Source organism: Rana temporaria, chromosome 2 (assembly GCF_905171775.1).
Source record: "Rana temporaria chromosome 2, aRanTem1.1, whole genome shotgun sequence".
Classification (NCBI taxonomy): domain Eukaryota; kingdom Metazoa; phylum Chordata; class Amphibia; order Anura; family Ranidae; genus Rana; species Rana temporaria.
The window spans coordinates 541,130,498-541,146,522 of NC_053490.1; the positions used below are offsets into that span (position 1 = coordinate 541,130,498).

General features: G+C 47.3%; 1 protein-coding gene across 1 annotated transcript in view; it reads left to right on the top strand.

Moving 5' to 3' along the window:
• Positions 1-10,255, top strand: part of LOC120928397 (putative nuclease HARBI1) — a 14,345-nt gene extending 4,090 nt beyond the window's left edge. The window contains exons 2-4 of the mRNA XM_040339494.1: positions 1-408; positions 7,961-8,329; positions 10,230-10,255. The exon at positions 1-408 is cut by the window's left edge and continues 325 nt beyond it. Coding sequence (XP_040195428.1) covers positions 1-408; positions 7,961-8,329; positions 10,230-10,255 — 803 coding nt within the window. The remainder of the gene's footprint in view (positions 409-7,960; positions 8,330-10,229) is intronic.
• Positions 10,256-16,025: the final 5,770 nt, after the last annotated feature.

Genomic DNA, 16,025 nt, shown 5'->3' on the forward strand with positions numbered 1-16,025 from the left:
CGTGTGCTCACATCATTGGGATCAGTCGCCCCAGTCTTTCTAGGTTCCTGAAACCGGTCCTGAGAGCCATCAAGAAACATATGGGCACATATATCCACTTCCCTAAAACCCCGGAGGAGTGGCAGGAGGTGAAGGACGGATTTTCCCGCCAAGGAGGGATGCCAAATTGCCTGGGAGCCATAGCCTGTACTCATATTGCGCTGATACCACCACAAAATAGAGAGGAGCAATTCCGTAATAGAAAAGGCTATCACTCTTTGAATGTCCAAGTGGTGGTAGACTCCCACCAGCGCATTATGAGCATCGGGTCTGGGTCACCTGGAAGTTGCGATGAAAACCATATCCTGCGGCAGTCAGCTCTTTATGATCAATTCGAACAAGGACAAATGCCCGAGGGCTGGCTGGTGGGTAAGTGAATTTAATGTTATTCATAAAATTGCCCAGAGGCGATTCAGTTCGCATGTGTTGCGCTTTACAAGTTTTTCACTCTCACTCACTCAAATGATACGTTGTGACGGATCTCGGAAACCCCTGACTTGGCACCTCCACCAGACCTGTGTCTCCTGTTCTCCAAACGCACCCTCAGCCTGCAGACTCGCCATAACCAGCCCTTAACCCCCCCAATCACGAGGCTAACCACACAGGTGTTGAGGGTTAAACATGCAGAGCTTAAACTGTTTATTAACCGCTTAACGCCGCCGCATGTACATATACGTCCACAGAATGGCACGTACAGGCATATGGGCGTACATGTACGTCCCCGCCTTTCCGCGGGTCGGGGGTCCGATCGGGACCCCCCCTGCTACATGCGGCGGTCGGAAATCGTGTGGGAGCGATCTGGGATGAGGGCGCGGCTATTCGTTTCTAGCCGCCCCATCGCGATCGCTCCCGGAGCTGAAGATGTATTACGTATGTAAACACGGCTTCCCCGTGCTTCACTGTGGCGGCTGCATCGAGCGTGTCATCCCTTTTATAGGAAGACACAATCGATGACGTCACACCTACAGCCACACCCCCCTACAGTTGTAAACACACACTAGGTGAAGCATAACTCCTTCAGCGCCCCCTGTGGTTAACTCCCAAACTGCAACTGTCATTTTCACAGTAAACAATGCAATTTAAATGCATTTTTTGCTGTGAAAATGACAGTGGCCCGGATTCAAGAAGCAATTGCGCCTGTGTAACCATAGGTTACACAGCGCAATTGCTTACTTGCCCCGGCGTTATGAATGCTCCTGATTCAGGAACATCGTAACGCCGACTGCAGCCTAAAATCTGCGTGGCATAAGGCTCTAATGCCCGCATATCTTAGGCTGCATTCTTGCGATGGCCGCTAGGGGACGCTCCCATTGTGCTCAGTGTATAGTATGCAAATTGCATACTAACACCGATTCACAATGTTGCGCGAGCCCTGCGTACGCAATTTACGTCGTTTCCATACGGCGTGTTTAGCGTAAGGCTGCCCCTTCTAATAGCAGGGGCAGCCAATGCTAAAGTATACCCGTCGTTCCCGCGTCGCGACGTTCGAATTTTACGTAATTTGCGCTGGACGCCCTTCACGTTCACTTTGAAGCAAATGACGTCCTTGCAACGTCATTTGCCGCAATGCACATTGGGAAAGTTTCCCGACGGAGCATGCGCTCGGCGCGGGAACGCGCCTAATTTAAATGATCCACGCCCCCTACGGGATCATTTACATTAGGCGCCCTTACGCAGGGCAAGTTTACACAGCGCACACGCAATTTACAAAATTGTCTGAAGTGTCCGCCATAATGTCGCAGTCACGAAAAAAATCGCTGATCGCCGCCATTAGTAGTAAAAAAAAAATAATTAATAAAACTATCCCCTATTTGGTTTGCGCAAAATGTATAGCGTTTACAAATCGATAAACGCTTATTGCGATTATTTTTGTTTATTTTTTTAATACCAAAAATAGGTAGAAGAATACGTATCGGCCTAAACTGAGGAAAAACATGTTTTATATATTTTTGAGGGATATAAAAAAAAATTGTCGCTATATTTTTGTTTATTGAAGTCAATGGAAACGAAAATAATTTGTTCCGCATTTGACTTCAATGGCATGCAATATCGCATGCAGCCAGAGGTGGGGGGCCGCCGGAGAGCCTCGGAAAGGCCCGAGGGCAGTTTGGCTGACCTCGGAAAGAGTCCGTTCATGAGCCTTTCCGAGGTTTACCGAACTGTCCTCGGCCTTTCCGTGCATTTCCGAACGGGTGCGACGATCGGCTGAGACCTCAGGCCAAAAGAGGTACTGCACACTGCTTTGGCCTGAATCCTGCTTGTTTTGTGAGACAACACTCGGAAACCGAGTTAGGATTTTTAGAAACACAGCGCTCGTATTGCGAAACGAATCTGAGGTTCCACTGTACTTGGAAATACTGGCCCGGATTCAGAAAGCAGTTACGACGGCGTATCTTCAGATACGCCGTCGTAACTTTGAGTGCGGGCCGTCGCATCTCGGAGTCTGATTCATAAAATCAGATACGCCTCAATGTTGCCTAGATACGAGCGGCGTAAGTCTCCTACGCCGTCGTATCTTAGGGTGCAATATTTACGCTGACCGCTAGGGGCGCTTCCCTATATGCAAATTAGGTAGATACGCGATTCAGAAACGTACTTCCGCCCCGGCGCATTTTTTTACATTGTTTACGTTAGGCTTTTTCAGGCATAAAGTTACCCCTCATAAAGCAGGGGTAAGTCATGTTAGGTATGGACGTCGGAAACGAACGAACAGCGTCGTATTTTACGTCGTTTGCTAAAGTCGTTCGCGAATAGGGCTGTACGTAAGTTACGTTCACGTCGAAAGCATTGACAGTTTGCGGCGTAATTTGGAGCATGTGCACTTACACTTGGAAACGTTCACGGACGGTGCATGCGCCGTTCGTAAAAAAAACATCAAATACGTGGGGTCACACAAGTAATTTAAATAAAACACGCCCACATCATCCACATTTGAATTAGGCGCATTTACACTACGCCGCCGTAACTTAGGGCGCAAGTTCTTTCTGAATCTGGAACTTGCGCCCTAAGTTACGGCGGCGTAATGTATCTGAGATACGTTGCGCCCGCTGATAGATACGAAAATGTATCCGGGACATTACTCAGTTTCCGAGATTAGCCAAGCTTTCCCCAAGTATTTCCGAGGCTCTCTGGCGCCCCCCTACCTCTGGCCACACGCAGTATTGCAAACCATAGAAGTCAATGCGGAACAAATTATCTTAGTTTCCATTGACTTCTATGGGGAAACTCGCTTTGATATGCGAGTGCTTTGCATTACAAGCATTCTCCTGGAACGGATTATCCTCGTAATCCGAGGTTCCACTGTATATAATTATTACACCAGGATGGGAGGAGCTAATGCTATAGAGAGCCGAACACCCCACAGCCATGCATATGTAGTAAGTTAATGCAGAGACCCTGCACAGGACAGATGAGATCCCAGTAGACTCGGCTGTCTCTTTGTGGTTGGTGGAGGTTGGAGTGGGTTGCAAAAAGGCCTTTTAGGCCAGGCCAAGTGTTCTCTGTCCTTAGTGCTGATCCCCTGAAGGTCCTGGGAGTCGTGTACAGAAACTAGAGGAGCAGCTGCTCTGCAAGTCATGAGCTAGATGCATAGAGCCCAATGGAAAGTCGGAGTCCTCTGAGTGCTCACAGTAGTGGGCTTAACCAGTTCACGCCCGCCGCATGTACATTACGTCCACAGAATGGCACGTACAGGCACATGGGCGTACATGTGCGTCCCTGCCTTTCCGCGGGTCGGGGGTACATGTGGCGGCCGGAAACCCGCGGGGAGCGATCCGAGACGACGGCGCGGCTATTCGTTTCTAGCCGCTCCGTCGCGATCGCTCCCCGGAGCTGAAGAACGGGGAGAGCCGTATGTAAACATGGCTTCCCCGTGCTTCACTATGGCGCTGCATCGATCGAGTGATCCTCTTTATAGGGGAGACTCGATCGATGATGTCAGACCTACAGCCACACCCCCCTACAGTTGTAAACACACACTAGGTGAAGCCTAACTCCTACAGCGCCCCCTGTGGTTAACTCCCAAACTGCAACTGTCATTTTCACAATAAACAATGCAATTTAAATGCATTTTTTGCTGTGAAAATGACAATGGTCCCAAAAATGTGTCAAAATTGTCCGAAGTGTCCGCCATAATGTCGCAGTCACGAAAAAAATCGCTGATCGCCGCCATTAGTAGTAAAAAAAAAAAAAATTATTTATAAAAATGCAATAAAACTATCCCCTATTTTTTTAAACGCTATAAATTTTGCGCAAACCAATCGATAAACGCTTATTGCGATTTATTTTTTTATTACCAAAAATAGGTAGAAGAATACGGATCGGCCTAAACTGAGGAACAAAAATAATGTTTTATATATTTTTGGGGGATATAAAAAGTAAAAAATATTGAATTTTTTTTCAAAATTGTCGCTCTATTTTTGTTTATAGCGCAAAAAAAAAAAAAAACGCAGAGGTGATCAAATACCACCAAAAGAAAGCTCTATTTGTGGGGGAAAAAAGGACGCCAATTTTGTTTGGGAGACACGTCGCACGACCGCGCAATTGTCTGTTAAAGCGACGCAGTGCCGAATCGCAAAACCTGGCCTGGGCATTTAGCTGCCTAAAGGTCTGGGGCTTAAGTGGTTAAGTCACCTGCTCAATAATAATGGGCTCAGGTGTGTTCAGATCGAACCCGCCAGGAAGCCGGAACTGCACTCCCCCAATCATAGGCAACATGTGTATGTGCAGCTGGCGGTCGGGAAATGCCTCGCTGCCTTTGATTGGTGGTGTTCAGTGACGGCTTCCTGGCGGGTACGATTCGAGCACACCAGAGCCAATCGCTACTGCTAAACTAAAAATGAATGGCAGAAACTTATAAATTTTATAAAAGTAAATTAAAATGATGTTAACCACTTCAGCCCCGGACCATTTGGCTGGCCGAAGACCAGAGCACTTTTTGGGATTCGGCACTGCGTCGCTTTAACTGACAATTGTGCGACGTGGCTCCCAAAGAAAATTTACCTTTTTTTTTTTTTTTCTTCCACAAATAGAGCTTTCTTTTGGTGGTATTTGATCACCTCTGCGATTTTTTTTTTATTTTTTGCGCTATAAACAAAAATAGAGCGACAATTTCCCCTTTGCTATAATAAATATCCCCAAAAATATATATAAAAAAAAAAAAAAAAAATTCTCAGTTTAGGCCGATACGTACTCTACATATTTGTGGTAAAAAAAAAATCGCAATAAGCGTTTATTTGGTTTGCGCAAAAGTTATAGGCCCGGATTCACAAAGCACTTACGCCGATGTATCTCGAGATACGCCGCGTAAGTGTAAATATGCGCCGTCATATCTGTGCGCCGTGCCCACAAAACTGGATACGCCTGAAAATGGGCTTCATTCAACCGACGTAACTTCCCTACGCCGGCGTATCGTGGGCGCATATTTACGCTGGCCGCAAGTGGCGCTCCTATTGATTTTCTATGCACATATGCAAATGAGGGAGATACGCCGATTCACGAATGTACTTGCGCCCGGCGCATCATATACACGGTTTGCGTAAGTCGTACATCCGGCGTAAAGTTATTCCCCATATATGAGGCGCAACTCATGCTAAGTTATGGACCAGAGAACACAAGCCGTCGTATTTTACGTTGTTTACGTTGTACGTGAATAGGGCTGGGCGTAGGTTACCTTCATGTCGTAGGCAGTGATCCGTCGTATCTTAGGGAGTAGTTCCGACGTGATTCTGAGCATGCGCACTGGGATGCGTCCACCGGACCATCTTTATGGCGCTCGGCACATCATTTGCATGGGGTCACACCTCATTTGCATTGCTCACGCCCACTTCCACTTACGACGACTTACGCTTTCATAACCCATCGTAGATTCGGAAGCAAGTGGGAGCGAGTGCTTTGTGTACACGGTGCTTGCCTCTCTGCGCTGCGTCGGCGTAGCATATATTCGATACGCTACGCCGGCATAAATATGCGCCGATGTCTGTGAATCCGGGCCATAGCGTCTACAAAATGGGGTATAGTTTTATGTCATTTTTATAAAAACATTTTTTACCATTAATGGCGGCGATCTGCGATTTTGATCGTGACTGCGACATTATGGCGGACACATCAGACACTTTTGGCGCCATTTTGGGACCATTCACAGTTATACAGCGATCAGTGCTATAAATATGCACTAATTGCTGTGTAAATGTGACTGACAGTGAAGGGGTTAACCAGTAGGGGGCCCTGAAGGGGTTAAGTATGTCCTAGGGATGTGTTCTAACTGTAGGGGGGATGGGCTACATGAGTCACGACACTGCTCACCGCTCCTGATGACAGGAAACTCTGATCAGTGTCCTGTCACTAGGAAGACTGGGGAAATGCCTTGTTTACTTCAGTATTTCCCCATTCTTCCTCTCCGTGAGACGACCGCGGATCTCCCGGTGGACATAGAGGGCCAGTTTTACAAAGATTTACGTTGGCGTATCAGTAGATATGCCGTCGTAAATCAGAATCTGCGCCGTCGTATCTTTAATCGTATTCTGGAAACCAGATACGCTTAAGTTGGGCTAAGATACGAGCGGCGTAAGTCTCCTACGCCGTCGTATCTTTGGGTGCATATTTACGCTGGCCGCTAGGTGGCGCTTCCGTTGTTTTCCGCGTCGAATATGTAAATGAGCAAGATACGCCTATTCACGAACGTACGTACGCCCGTCGCAATTAGTTACGCCGTTTACGTAAGACATACGCCGGCGTAAAGAAAAAGCTGGTCTCTAGGTGGCGCAGCCCATGCAAGGTATGGACATCGGAACAGGCGTATCTTTTTACGTAAGTCGTACGCGAATAGGGCTGTGCGTAAGTTACGTTCACATCGTAGGCAGTGTTCGACGTATCTTAGGCATTCTATCCGACGCATGCGCACTGGGATACGTCCACGGACGGCGCATGCGCCGTTCGTTCAAAACGTCAATCACGTCGGGTCACAAGTTATGAGCATAAAACACGCCCACCTCTTCACAATTTGAATTAGGCGCGCTTACGCCGACACATTTACGCTACGCCGCCGTACCTTAGGAGGCAAGTGCTTTGTGAATACAGCACTTGCCTCTCTAACTTGCGGCGGCGTAGCGTAAATACGATACGCTACGCCCGCACAACGTAAAGCCGCCCTGCGTGAATCCGGGCCAGAGTGCGCAGGAGACGTCACACTCACGCACAATGCCGCGTTCTAAAGGCGACGTACAGGTACATTTATTTGCCTGTACGTTCCATTTTGCTCACGTATATCGGTGTGAGCCGGTCGGCAAGCGGTTAATTTTAAAGGTAAACCAAGAGATCAGCCTTTAGAAATGAATGGCCGAGTGATAGTGAATGGCCGAGTGATGGTGAATGGCCGAGTGATAGTGAATGGCCGAGTGATAGTGAATGGCCGAGTGATAGTGAATGGCCGAGTGATAGTGAATGGCCGAGTGATAGTGAATGGCCGAGTGATAGTGAATGACCGAGTGATAGTGAATGGCCGAGTGATAGTGAATGGCCGAGTGATGGTGAATGGCCGAGTGATAGTGAATGGCCGAGTGATAGTGAATGGCCGAGTGATAGTGAATGGCCGAGTGATAGTGAATGGCCGAGTGATAGTGAATGGCCGAGTGATAGTGAATGGCCGAGTGATAGTGAATGGCCGAGTGATTGTGAATGGCCGAGTGATTGTGAATGGCCGAGTGATTGTGAATGGCCGAGTGATAGTGAATGGCCGAGTGATAGTGAATGGCCGAGTGATTGTGAATGGCCGAGTGATAGTGAATGGCCGAGTGATAGTGAATGGCCGAGTGATATTGAATGGCCGAGTGATAGTGAATGGCCGAGTGATTGTGAAATGTATCTTCTTGTTTTGTTACAATCGATCTCAATAAACAGAACTGATATTTCCCTCTAATTCCAGGACACTCGGGATATGGATGTCGGCCGTGGCTGATGACGCCTCTGTTGAACCCACAGACTGCGGCGGAGGTCGGGTACAACGGCGCACATAGCCGTACCCGTGCGGTGATGGAGAAGACGTTGGGAGTTTGGAAATCCACCTTCCGATGTTTATCCAAAACCGGCGGCTTCTTACAGCACGCTCCGGAGCTGGTGTCCGACATCGTCGTCGTGTGCGCCATTCTACACAACGCTGCTCTTGCCAACCATGTGGACTTGCCCATCCGTGGCGATCTGCAACCAGAAATACCGGCGCTCCCGGCCACCTCTGAGGATTCATCAGAACCGGGGAACCGGGTCCGTCAGGATCTCATTCAGGACCATTTCCAGGGTAAATATTTTTACATTTTGATTTAGAGCAAGGGTCTCCAAACTTTCTACACAAAGGGCCAGTTTATTGCCCCATAAACTTTCGGGGGACGGACTGTGGCCCTTGGGAGTAGTAAATGGTATTCATGGAATAAATGGAGCTCCATCATTGGTGTCAGTGGGAGGAATAGTGTCCCATCATTGGTGTCAGTGGGAGGAATAGTGTCCCATCATTGGTGTCAGTGGGAGGAATAGTGTCCCATCATTGGTGTCAGTGGGAGGAATAGTGTCCCATCATTGGTGTCAGTGGGAGGAATAGTGTCCCATCATTGGTGTCAGTGGGAGGAATAGTGTCCCATCATTGGTGTCAGTGGGAGGAATAGTGTCCCATCATTGGTGTCAGTGGAAGGAATAGTGTCCCATCATTGGTATCAGTGGGAGGAATAGTGTCCCATCATTGGTGTCAGTTAGCTGGATTCAGGTAGATGCGCGCATTTTTACGGCGGCGTATCATATTTACGCTATGCCGCCGTAAGTCAGAGAGGCAAGTGCTGTATTCACAAAGCACTTGCCTCCTAAGTTACGGCGGCGTAGCGTAAATGGGGCCGGCGTAAGCGCGCCTAATTCAAATGAGGATGAGGGGGGCGTGTTTTATGTAAATGCGGGGTGACCCGACGTGATTGACGTTTTTTTACAAACGGCGCATGCGCCGTCCGTGGACATATCCCAGTGTGCATTGCTCCAAAGTACGCCACAAGGACGTCATTGGTTTCGACGTGAACGTAAATTGCGTCCAGCCCCATTCACAGACGACTTGCGCAAACGACGTAAAAATTTTAAAATTCGAAGCGGGAACGACGGCTATACTTAACATTGGCTAGGCCAGCTATTTGTTCGACTAACTTTACGCCGGAAAAAGCCTTACGTAAACGACGTAAAAAAAAATGCGCCGGGCGCACGTACATTTCTGAATCGGCGTATCTAGGCATTTGCATATTCTACGCCAAACTCAACAGAAGCGCCACCTAGCGGCCAGCGTAAATATTGCACCCTAAGATACGACGGCGTAGGAGACTTACGCCGCTCGTATCTTAGCCTAATTTAAGCGTATCTGGTTTCCAGAATACGCTTAAATTTAGGACGGCGTAGATTCAGAGTTACGAAGGCGTATCTACTGATACGCCGGCGTAAAGCTTTCTGAATCTAGCTAAGTATGAGGAATAGTGCCCCGTCATTGGTATCAGTGGGAGGAATAGTGTCCCATCATTGGTGTCATTGGGAGGAATAGTGTCCCATCATTGGTGTCATTGGGAGGAATAGTGTCCCATCATTGGTGTCAGTGGGAGGAATAGTGTCCCGTCATTGGTGTCAGTGGGAGAAATAGTGTCCCGTCATTGGTGTCAGTGGGAGGATTAGTGTCCCGTCATTGGTGTCAGTGGGAGGAATAGTGTCCCATCATTGGTGTCAGTGGGAGGAATAGTGTCCCATCATTGGTGTCAGTGGGAGGAATAGTGTCCCATCATTGGTGTCAGTGGGGGGGAATAGTGTCCCATCATTGGTGTCAGTGGGAGGAATAGTGTCCCATCATTGGTGTCAGTGGGAAGAATAGTGTCCCATCATTGGTGTCAGTGGGAGGAATAGTGTCCCATCATTGGTGTCAGTGGGAAGAATAGTGTCCCATCATTGGTGTCAGTGGGAGGAATAGTGTCCCATCATTGGTGTCAGTGGGAGGAATAGTGTCCCATCATTGGTGTCAGTGGGAAGAATAGTGTCCCATCATTGGTGTCAGTGGGAGGGATAGTGTCCCAAGGGCCAGATAAAGCCAAGCAAAGGGCCACATTTCGGAGACCACTGATCTTGATGTAGGTATTACTGTAATGTACAATATGTAGGAAACATAAATGAATGTTTTTGTTTTTTAGAATCTACAAAGCTGGGTGACTTGTAGCTCCATCTTTCTGAATCCCACCATCAGATTCAAACAATTTGAAGAAGAAGAATGTTGGTGGGCACTGGTGGGCAGCAGAGGAAGATGCCCTTTGAACCCTCTGATCCTCAACCCCCTGGGCACATCGGCTACAGTAAAGCTATAAGGAGAGCCCTTGTCCCACCTGCACTTAGATCCTACTGAACTACAGCATGGGGGGAAAATACACCGCTGTCCTCGGCTCCAGCACACAAGCACAGCTCAAGGTGGGGCCTACTTTTCTGACGGTGCGCCTTGTTCTCCATTATGGGGCTCTCCCAGTCTATCTTCAAAGGGGACCAAGACTTGGCGTATAAAAAAAGGAAAGGAAAGCCGTGCAGCAGGCTCAATCCTTCCGTGATGTGGAGCTCCTGGCCGGGTTCAACACCGAGCTTCAGCAGGAACTCTCGTTGGCAAGGTCTAAACTTGCAACCCACCAGATGAAAGAAATGAGGGATCTGGGGAGCCGCACCAGTGCCTTGGAGGAAAGGATGGATGATGGAGCCATGGTGATGGAGGGCCGGGAACAAGATCAGGAGAACCGTCCCGTGCCTAACTGTCTTGGGAAGACCACAAAATCTGCTCCTACAGGGGCAACTTGCCCCTGCCGCGGTCTTCCTGAATCCACAGTGGATCCGACCTCCAGGGCCACGGCTCTGTTTCAGGAGCTCTCATCTATCCACATCAATTGGATGGATACTAACCACTTCAATACCGGACAATTTCACCCCCTTTCTGCCCAGGCCATTTTTAAGTTTGCAGGGCGGTCGCACTTTGAATGACAGTTACTCAGTCATGCAACACTGTACTCAAATTACGGGCCAGATTCACGTAGCGCAGCGGATCTATAGATCCGCTCGTTCTACGTGATTTAAGATCCGCTCCCGCAAGTTTAGGAGGCAAGTGGCTAATTCACAAACCACTTGCCTCCAAACTTGCGACGGCGGATCCTAAATCCCCCGGCGGAATTCAAATTCCGCGGCTAGGGGAGTGTACTATTTAAATCAGGCGCGTTCCCGCACCGATTTAAATGAGCATGCGCCGTCCGGGGAATTTCCCGGCGTGCATTGCTCCCACTGAAGTCACTAGGACGTCAGTGGTTGCGACGCTTACGTAAACGACGTCCATCCGTATTCTAGAACGACTTACGCAAACGACGTTAAAAAATTTAAATTCGACGCGGGAACGCCGGCTATACTTAACATTGGCTGCGCCTGATAAAAGAAGGGGTAAGTATACGACGGAAAACCGCTACGGAAACGACGTAAGAACACAGCGTCGGGTCCGCGTACGTTCGTGAATTTGCGTATCTCGCTGATTTACATATTATTTATCGTAAATCAGCGGGAACGCCCCCGGCGCCATTTTTAAATTGAAAAAAAGATCAGACAGTGTAACACAGTTACACCTGTCAGATCTTAGCCCTATCTATGCGTATGTGATTCTATGAATGAGGCGCATAGATAGGACCAGTGTAAGTCAGAGATACGATGGTGTATCTGTAGATATCTGTAGATACACCGTCGTATCTCTTTGTGAATCTGGCCCAATATGTTTATCTTTTTTGGAACTTTCATTAGGTGCTAAAATATTATTTGAAATTGGGCAGCAGGAGATCACTAATATGCAGGGCCGCCATCAGGGGGGTACAGGCATTACACCTGTAAGGGGCCCGATGGTCCCCAGGGGCACGGCTGGCCCGCCTCCCGTTTTTTTTTTTTTCATTGTTTTGTTTGCATTACACCGGTAAGGGGCCTGATGGTCCCTGGGGCTTACAGGCCCGGCTGGCCCCCTCCTTTTTTTTATATTTATTATTTTGTTTACATTACACCTGTAAGGGGCCCGATGGCGCTTATTATCTTGCGTTAGGAGAGAGGATATTACACTTTTTTTTTTTTTGTCAGCACCCCCCCCCCCCCGGTTCTTTGCTCCAGGGGGGCCCTGCCCAAAGCTGTGCATGGGGCCCTAAAATTTGTGATGGCTGCCCTGCTAATAGGTACCACATCCCTTCATCCCTTTTAGAGGAAATGGTTTCCATTGTGAAGGAACGAACAGGCCTTTAAAGGTGCCAAGATATTGAACAAATAAATCTAAAAAAAAATTATACATTTTATTGATAGAGTTTCTTTAAAAACGACAGTAAATGTCCAAAAAGTACCGTATTTATCGCGGTATAACGCGCTCCCGCGTATACCGCGCACCCCTAAAGTGACCCCCAATCCTGTGGAAAAAAAGTTATTTTTGTACTTACAGTTTTGGTGTCTTGCGCGGCGTCCATCGGCGGCCTCGTCGGGTCCGGCGTCCTTTGGCGGCTTCAGGTGTCCCCTTCTGCGGCTTCGGGTGTCCTTCTGCGGCTTCGGGTGTCCTTCTGCGGCTTCAGGTGTCCTTCTGCGGCGGGTTCGGCGTCCTTCTGCGGCGTCCTTGCGTCCTCCCCGCTCGTTTCCCGCGCCGAGTTTTGAATACTGCGCTAGCATATACCGAGCGCAGTACACTCGGGCAGGCTCGGCAACTGTCGCACTCACGTCCTGTACGTCCAGGACGTGACCGCGGAAGAAGCCGAGACTGGCCGACTTTACCCGACTGTACTGCGCTCGGTATATGTCGGCGCAGTATTCAAAACTCGGCGCGGGTATCGGCGTATATCGCGCACCCACGATTTTGCCCTGATTTTCAGGGCAAAAAAGTGCGCGATATACGCCGATAAATACGGTATTTGGAATTGGGCAGCAGGAGATCACTAATATGCAGGGCCGCCATCAGGGGGGTACAGGCATTACACCTGTAAGGGGCCCGATGGTCCCCAGGGCCCCACCGCTTATCTTGCGTCAGAAGAGAAGAGATTACACTTGTTTTTTTTTTTTGTCAGCACCCCTCCCCCGGTTCTTTGCTCCAGGGGGGCCCTGCCTAAAGCTGTGTAAGGGGCCCTTGTGATGGCTGCCCTGCTAATAGGTACCACATCCCTTTTAGAGGAAATGGTTTCAATTGTGAAGGAACGAACGGGACTTTAAGGGTACCAAGATAATGTACAAATCAAAAAAAAAAAAAAAAAGTATACATTTTATTGATAAAGTTTCCTTAAAAACGACAGTAAATGTCCAAAAAATATATCGTGTTCAACCACTTCTTCTTACTCTACATGTTTCGCTCAGAAGAGCTTCCTCAGGGGTTTTGACAGTGATGCAAGAAGTTTAATATATTACAAAAAAAAAACTATTATTAATGAGAAATCTTATATATCACTTTACTTATTTTTTTTGTATATACACATTTTATAAATAAATGAGAAACTGGGAAAGAGTGCCTACCAGATGCTTTAATTCGCCAAGAGTGTGTTACTGATTCCTAAAAAAGAAGTCTGGGCTAAGGGGAGGGACATACATGCAACCACAGAGGAGAAAAAAAAAATGTATGAAGCAATATATAGGTTTTCATTATAGATATATAATCATAAAGATATACAGCGGAACCTCGGATTACGAGGATAAGCCGTTCCAGGAGAATTCTCGTAATCCAAAGTACTCGCATATCAAAGCGAGTTTCCCCATTGAAGTCAATGGAAACTAAAAGAATTTGTTCCACATTGACTTCAATGGCATGCAATACCGCATGTGGCCAGAGGTGGGGGGGCACCGGAGAGCCTTGGAAATGCATGGAAAGGCCCGAGGACAGCTCGGCTGACCTCAGCAAACCTCAGAAAGGCTCGGAAACTCAGTATTTCCGAGCATTTCCGTACTGCTTTGCTCGGCTCCGGCGCCCCCCACCTCAGGCCAAACGCGGTACTACACAATGCTGTGGCTTGAATCCTGCTCGTGTTGTGAGACAACACTCGCAAACCAAGTTAGGATTTTTAAAAATACACAGCGCTCGTATTGCGGAACGCTCGTTAGTCGTAAGAGACTCGGAAACGTCCGGAAAGGCCTGAGGACAGTTCGGCTGACCTCGGAAAGACTCTGTTCCCGAGCCTTTCCGAGGTCAGCCAAGCTGTCCTCCGGGCCTTTCCGCGCATTTCCGAACGGCGACTATCAGCTCCGGCGCCCCCCCTATCTCAGGCCAAACACGGTACTGCACACCACTTTGGACTGATTCCTGCTCATGTTGCGAGACAACACTCACAAACCGAGTTAGGATTTTAGGAAATACAGCGCTCGTATTGTGAAACGCTCATTGCCCGCGTTACTCGCAATCTGAGGTTCCACTGTATAAGATGTCTCACAATTGTTGTTTCTTTTGTAGTATATTAAACTTCTTGCATCACTGTCATAACTCCTGAGGAAGCTCTTCTGAGCGAAACATGTAGAGTAAGAAGAAGTGGTTGAACACGATATAAAAATGATATGCTTTTTGGACATTTACTGTCGTTTTTTTAAAAGAAACTGTTTATCAATAAAATGTATACTTTTTTAAGTTTTTTATTTGTGCATTATCTTGGTAACTTTTTAACCACTTACCGACCGCCGCATGTAGATATACGTCGGCAGAATGGCACGTACAGGCATATGGGCGTACCTGTACGTCCCTGCCTAGATGTGGGTCGGGGGTCCGATCGGGACCCCCCCCCCCCGCTACATGCGGCGGTCGGGTTCCCTCGGGGAGCGATCCGGGACGACGGCGCGGCTATTCGTTTATAGCCGCTCCGTCGCGATCGCTCCCCGGAGCTGAAGAACGGGGAGAGACGTATGTAAACACGGCTTCCCCGTGCTTCACTGTGGCGGCTGCATCGATCGAGTGATCCCTTTTATAGGGAGACTCGATCGATGACGTCAGACCTACAGCCACACCCCCCTACAGTTGTAAACACACACTAGGTGAAGCCTAACACGTTCAGCGCCCCCTGTGGTTAACTCCCAAACTGCAACTGTCATTTTCACAATAAACAATGCAATTTAAATGCATTTTTTTCTGTGAAAATGACAATGGTCCCAAAAATGTGTCAAAATTGTCCGATGTGTCCGCCATAATGTCGCAGTCACGAAAAAAATCGCTTATCGCCGCCATTAGTAGTAAAAAAAAAAATAATAAAACTATCCCCTGTTTTGTAAACGCTATAAATTTTGCGCAAACCAATCGATAAACGCTTACTGCGATTTTTTTTTTTTTTTTTTTTTTTACCAAAAATAGGTAGAAGAATACGTATCGGCCTAAACTGAGGGAAATTTTTTTTTTAATATATTTTTGGGGGATATTTATTATGGCAAAAAGTAAAAAATATTGCATTTTTTTTCAAAATTGTCGCTCTATTTTTCTTTATAGCGCAAAAAATAAAAACCGCAGAGGTGATCAAATACCACCAAAAGAAAGCTCTATTTGTGGGGAAAAAAAGGACGCCAATTTTGTTTGGGAGCCACGTCGCACGACCGCGCAATTGTCTGTTAAAGCGACGCAGTGCCGAATTGTAAAAACCCCTTGGGTCATTTAGCAGCATATTGGTCCGGTCCTTAAGTGGTTAAAGAAACTGTGTTTATTAATAAAATGTATACTTTTTTTAAGATTTATTTGTACATTATCTTGGTATCTTTTTTTAAAGTCCCGTTCGTTCACAATCGAAACTATTGTAAAAAAAATAATAGCTATTTATTCACCACTGTGTTTGTTTTTATTTTATTTATTTTTTTGCTACATAAATAAAAAAAAAAAAAAGTTTTTTTCTTAGTTTCAGTTGTAAAATTTTGCAAATAAATAATATTTTTTTATAAATTTAAACCAAAATGTATTCTGCTCCATTTCTTTGGTTAAAAAAAAAATAACCCAAATC